General features: G+C 43.5%; 1 protein-coding gene across 37 annotated transcripts in view; it reads left to right on the plus strand.

Moving 5' to 3' along the window:
* The window catches only part of UBAP2L (ubiquitin associated protein 2 like), a 59,753-nt gene that overhangs the window by 37,006 nt on the left and 16,225 nt on the right, over positions 1-6,522 (plus strand). For all 37 annotated transcript variants that reach the window (XM_017513384.1, XM_017513376.2, XM_037733038.1 and 34 more), the window contains 4 exons: positions 464-662; positions 2,517-2,794; positions 2,962-3,134; positions 5,588-5,777. In XM_017513384.1, the coding sequence (XP_017368873.1) occupies positions 464-662; positions 2,517-2,794; positions 2,962-3,134; positions 5,588-5,777 (840 nt within the window). The remainder of the gene's footprint in view (positions 1-463; positions 663-2,516; positions 2,795-2,961; positions 3,135-5,587; positions 5,778-6,522) is intronic.

Genomic DNA, 6,522 nt, shown 5'->3' on the forward strand with positions numbered 1-6,522 from the left:
GCTGACTTTTTTGCATTTTTAGTAGAGACGGGGTTTCACCATGTTGACCAGGATGGTCTCGATCTCTTGACCTTGTGATCCACCCGCCTCAGCCTCCCAAAGTGCTGGGATTACAAGCGTGAGCCACCGCGCCCGGCTAATGGCTCTCTTTTTTGAGTGATTACTATCTGCTATGCCTGTATTCAGTGCTTTATGAGGTACTACATTTATTCCTATTTTCTGATGAGGGAAGTGAGGCAAAAAGAGATTAAAAATAAGTTTTCCAAGCTTACACAGCCAGTATTTCAATCTAAGACAGTCTGACTCTAGGTCCTATACTCAGTGGACTATGCTGTATACTCATTCTGGTAGCATTCTTTGCTTGCCTGATGTATACTAACTCTCTGTCTGGTTGAGTGTCTTTATGAGTAGCTGAAGAAGGTTACTGGCTGCCAATTTCCGTCATCTCTTTGTTGATCTACAGGTGAGCATGTTGGGGAAAGGATTTGGTGATGTCGGTGAAGCTAAAGGCGGCAGTACTACGGGCTCCCAGTTCTTGGAGCAATTCAAGACTGCTCAAGCCCTGGCTCAGTTGGCAGCTCAGCATTCTCAGTCTGGAAGCACCACCACCTCCTCCTGGGACATGGGCTCGACGACACAATCCCCATCACTGGTGCAGTATGGTGAGAAGATGGGAAGTGACTTGAATCTTTAAAGCACTGGAGCATTACTGTGAAGAGGCTGACAGGGGGAGGGAGTGTAGAATGTGTCCTGAAGTGAAGAAAAGGGGCAGCTAGTTGGTTACCTTCCCAAAATGATTTCCCCTAATCAGATTAGCTGAATTCAGAAAGTTGGGGAATAATAAAATTTGAGGCTATATATTTCTCATCAGATTCAGAGGCTGGGTGTGGTAGCTTACACTTGTAATCTCAGCACTTTGGGAGGCTCAAGCGGGAGGACAGCCTGAGCCGCATGGCAAGACTCCATCTCAAAAAAGTTGTTTTAAATTAGCTGAGCGTGGTGGCATGCACCTGTGGTCCCAGCTACTACAGAGGCTGAGGCGAAAGGATTGCCTGAGCCCAGGAGGTCAGGGTTGCAGTGAGCTGTGTTCGCACACCGCATGCTAGCCTGAGCTAGAACTAGTGTGTAGCTAGCTTTCCTGGGAAAAAAAAAAAAAAAAAAAAAATTTTTTTTTTTTTTTTTTTTTAAGACAGGGTCTCATTCTGTCATCCAGACTGGTGTATAGTGGCACAATCTTGGCTCACTGCAGCCTCAACTTCCTGGGCTCAAGCAATCCTCCTGCCTGAGCCTCCTGAGTAGCTGGGACCACAGGCTAGTACCACCGTGCCTGGCTAATTTTTAAATTTTTTGTAGAGATGTGTTCACATCATGTTGCCCAGGTCTGTCTCAAACTCTTAGGCACAAACAGTTCTACTGGCCTCGGCCTCCTAAAGTGACAGGATTGCAGGCGTGAGTCACTGCTTTTTTTTCTCATCAACATTATAATGAAATCATGTTGAAGGAAACAGTGCTATTCAAAGATGTGCCATGCATTGTTTTTGCTTAAAGCCAGTTTCCAAGCACCTATAGATGATATTAAGTGAGAACTTGTGGTACTTTAAACTTGGACTATTTGTGCATTCCTGTTTTACATAGGCAGGGTAATGGCGTTGATTTAATTAGGCTTTATTTAAGGATGGATGTAGGCCAGGTGTGGTGGTTCATGCCTGCAATCCCAGCACTTTGAGAAGCTGAGGTGGGTGGATCACTTGAGGTCAGGAGTTTGAGACCAGCCAGGTTAACATGAGAGAACCCTGTCTCTAAAAACACAAAAATTAGGCAGGCATGGTGGTGCGTGTCTATAGTTCCAGCTACTCTGAGGGAGGAGAATCATTTGAACCCGAGAGGTGAAGGTTGCAGTGAGCTGAGATTGTGCCACTGCATTCCAGCCTGGGTGACAGAGCGAGACTCCATCTCAAAAAAAAATGTAGGCCGGGCATGGTGACTCAAGCCTGTAATCCCAGCACTTTGGGAGGCCGAGGCGGGTGGATCACGAGGTCAAGAGATCGAGACCATCCTGGTCAACATGGTGAAACCCCGTCTCTACTAAAAATATAAAAAATTAGCTGGGCATGGTGGTGCCTGCCTGTAATCCCAGCTACTCAGGAGGTTGAGGCAGGAGAATTGCCTGAACCCAGGAGGCGGAGGTTGCGGTGAGCCGAGATCGCGCCATTGCACTCCNAGGAGGTTGAGGCAGGAGAATTGCCTGAACCCAGGAGGCGGAGGTTGCGGTGAGCCGAGATCGCGCCATTGCACTCCAGCCTGGGTAAAAAGAGCGAAACTCCTTCTCAAAAAAAAAAAAAAATGTAATCCTGTGATTGTCACCTCTAGAAGTGAGATTAAGCTCCAAATGAGGACCTGTTTATATGAATTTCTGATTTTTGCAGGCCTTTGTTCATGATGCTAGTGCAGGATAATAGCATTTCCTTCAGATTCATCAGCATCTCTGGCTTCATATACTGGGTTTCCTCTTGTAGATTTGAAGAACCCAAATGATTCAACAGTGCACAGCCCCTTTACAAAGCGCCAGGCTTTTACCCCATCTTCAACCATGATGGAGGTGTTCCTTCAGGAGAAGTCACCTGCAGTGGCTACCTCCACAGCTGCGCCTCCACCTCCGTCTTCTCCCCTGCCAAGCAAATCCACATCAGCTCCACAGATGTCGCCTGGATCTTCAGACAACCAGTCCTCTAGCCCTCAGCCGGCTCAGCAAAAACTGAAACAGCAGAAGAAAAAAGCTTCCTTGACTTCTAAGGTACTTAGACTTTTAGGTAGATATCATCTTATGGCAAGAAGTTTGGGGCTTGAGAATTGAGATTATAAGGGTAAGTCTGGAAATTTAAAGGGAAAGGTTTTTTTTTAGTCCTTAGTAAGGTTGTATTAAGACCATTACTTTCTCTTCTTTTTCACCTTTCTCTGTAGATTCCTGCTCTGGCTGTGGAGATGCCTGGCTCAGCAGATATCTCAGGGCTAAACCTGCAGTTTGGGGCATTGCAGTTTGGGTCAGAGCCTGTCCTTTCTGATTATGAGTCCACCCCCACCACGAGCGCCTCTTCAAGCCAGGCCCCAAGTAGCCTGTATACCAGCACGGCCAGGTAGAGGAAACATTAGGCATAACACCACTCTTAATAACCTTTTACTACTTTTTAAATCTCTGGGTGATTTCTAGAACTCTGGAGAGACCAAGCCTCTTGCATGGGTGAGGGGGGACATAATCAATCATAGCATTTTGTTGAGTGCTTTAAAATATTGTTACTAGGGTTATCTGTAATTAGGTAGAAATATGCCCCTTAGGGGCTGGGTGCGGTGGCCTACACTTGTAATCCCAGCACTTTGGGTGGCTGAGGCAGGAAGATTGCTTGAGGCCAGGAGTTCAAGACCAGCCTGGGCAACATAGTGAGTCCCTATTGCTACCACAGAATTTTTTAAATTAGCCATGCTTGGTGGCACATGCTTATAGTTCAAGCGTCTTAATTCTGGAGGCTGAGGTGGGAGGATCATTTTGAGTCCAGGAGTTCAAGATTACCATGATGATTGTGCCATTGCATTTCAACCTGGGCAACAGAGCAAGACCCTGTCTCTTAAAAAAAAAAATGTCCCTTGGGTACTTCTAGAATGTCCAAGAACAGTTATGAAAGTTGTGTACAATGCCTCTAACAGAATACTTTGGCATCTGCCACAACTAAAAGTGCTGTTGGCACTTCTTCCAGCCCTTTTAGTAGTGAGGTACTTAGGCCTGTGAAGAATGTAACTTTGAATTCCTAAGAAGGCGGCTGTATACCAGCACAGCCAGGTAGAGGAAACATTAGCAATTGCACAAATTAAAAGGAATTTTACCAGTAGAACCACCAATCCCACAGAAATTAAAAAAAAAAAGACTACCGTAAACACTTCTATATACACAAATTTAAAAAACTAGAAGAAATAAATTGCTGGAAACACACAATCAAAAAAGATTGTACCAGAAAGAAATTAAATCCCCGAACAGATTAATAATGAATTTCAAAATTGAATCATTAATAAAAAGCCTACTAACCAGAAAAACTCTAGCACCAGACAGATTCACAGCTAAACTCTACTAAATGTTTAGGCCATCTGGTAGCCATCAAAGAGGGCCATCTTTTTTTTTTTTTTTTTTTTTTTTTTTTTTTTTTTTTTTTTTTTTTTTTTTTTTTTTTTTTTTTTTTTTTGGCTCACTGCAACCTCCGTCTCCTGGGTTCAGGCAATTCTCCTGCCTCAGCCTCCTGAGTAGCTGGGATTACAGGCACGCGCCACCATGCCCAGCTGATATTTTTTTGTATTTTTAGTAGAGACCGGGTTTCACCATGTTGACCAGGATGGTCTCGATCTCTTGACCTCGTGATTCACCTGCCTTGGCCTCCCAAAGTGCTGGGATTACAGGCGTGAGCCACCGCGCCCGGCCCCGCATTTGAATATTCTAAAAAGTTTCTCTCAGGAGAGTTCTAGTAGTAATTTTAAATCTTTTTTGTTTGTTTGTTTTTGCTTTAGGATGTGGAATCAAGTAATTTTAAATCACACGTCATTCTTTTTTTTTTTTTTTTTTTTTTTTTTTTTGGAGATTGAGTCTCACTGCAACCTCCACCTCCTGGGTTCAAGCAAATCTCAAGCCTCAGCCTCCCGGGTAGCTGGGATTATAGGCACCTGCCACCATGCGCAGCATATTTTTGTATTTTTTAGTAGAGATGAGGTTTTACCATGTTGGCCAGGTTGGTCTAGAACTCATGACCTTAAGCAATCCACATGCCTTGCCCTTCGTAAGTGTTGGGATTACAGGCATGAGCCACCGCACGCAGCCCAAATCTTATATGGTTTTTGAGGAAGCCTAGAGCTCCGAATTACCTAAAATGAGTGTGAACAAAAGATGGCTTTTCCTGTGCCACATTATAATGTATAGAGGGGACCAAGAATCGTGTATTCTTTATACTGACATTTTAGCCAGTTTTTCTTTTTTGTTTTTCTTTTTTTTTTAGATGGAGTCTCACTCTTGTTGCCTAGGCTGAAGTGCAATGGTGAGATCTCAGCTCACTGCAATCTCTGCCTCCCAGGTTCAAGTGATTCTCCTATCTCGGCCTCCAAATAGCTGTGATTACAGGCAAATGCCACCATGCCCAGCTAATTTTTGTATTTTTAGTAGAGATGAGATTTCATTACATTGGTCAGGTGGGTCTTGAACTCCTGACCTTAGGTGATCCACCTGCCTTGGCCTCCCAAAGTGCTGGGATGACAGGCCTGAGCCACTGCACCTGGCCGCCACTTTTTCTTTTAACAGCAGAATGTAGGGGGGAACCAAGGGACTTTTCTCTTCCTTGAAGACGTTTTTAAGATTAATTCTTAATTCAGGTTCCTGGCATTATAGAAAGTGGAGATTCCTAGTGTTATCAAGAGAAGATTTTGGTAGATTCTTTTATTAGTTGAAAAATTTCTTGATTGAAATCAAGTTATTTCACTAGCAGAACTCCACCATTTCCTTAGTATCAGTAGATCTGCTCTATTTTGTTTCTCTGAGATTTCTCTTCATTTTTCACAGTGAGTCTTCATCTACAATTTCATCTAACCAGAGTCAGGAGTCTGGTTATCAGAGTGGCCCAATTCAGTCGACAACCTATACCTCCCAAAATAATGCTCAGGGCCCTCTTTATGAACAGAGATCCACACAGACTCGGCGGTACCCCAGCTCCATCTCTTCATCACCCCAAAAGGACCTGACTCAGGCAAAGGTAGTGGTTTCATGAACCCCTGGGAATTGGTTAGGAGAATAGTGGGCAAAAATCCCTTAAATATTAGTGATTTACTTTTTAGCAAATGATGCTAAGAAACTTTGGAAGTAGTGATTGAGAAGTTGAAAAAGGCACTTATCTGTGGTCAGTGAATTAAAAGTTCTTAACAGCAAACTGGGAGACTGATGAGCCAGGAAACCATTCTCTTTATACCAAAAATTTATTGTCTCTAGTAGAATCAGTCTCAAGTGCCTGTCCTGTCTTCAGGGAAGATGTAATTGCCAGATTTCTGGGTGCCTGTCAGTAGACCTCACCTTGTTATGTCCTGGCATGGTGAGGGAGACAGCATATGCTGGAGGCGATGTGGAGTGACTGTCAGGTGCAGCCAGCGGGAATAGGTGGTGTGGCTGAACTTTCATACTTATATCCTTCCCCAGGAATTACTGGATGTGGACTTGAGGCCTTTTCTGTATCTATTTTAGGTTTGGGGTGTCTTCAGCAGTTTGTGGGGTTTCTTTCTGTTGCTTTTGGTCACATAGTGTTAGTATATCTCAGTTTTGTTTAATTTTTGTTGCTATTTTGGTTTTTTGGATAGTCTGCATTATATTAATATTAATCTTTTTTGTTAACTTACAGAGTTTCTTCTAAAGATTTGTTGACCAAAATAAAGCTGAGTCAGTGTTAACTTGTCTCATTCACATGAGTTTGTCTGTTTCTTGCTCTTCTGTTTTTCTTTTTTTTTTTT

Source organism: Cebus imitator, unplaced genomic scaffold (genome assembly GCF_001604975.1).
Source record: "Cebus imitator isolate Cc_AM_T3 unplaced genomic scaffold, Cebus_imitator-1.0 Scaffold491, whole genome shotgun sequence".
Taxonomy (NCBI): Eukaryota; Metazoa; Chordata; class Mammalia; order Primates; family Cebidae; genus Cebus; species Cebus imitator.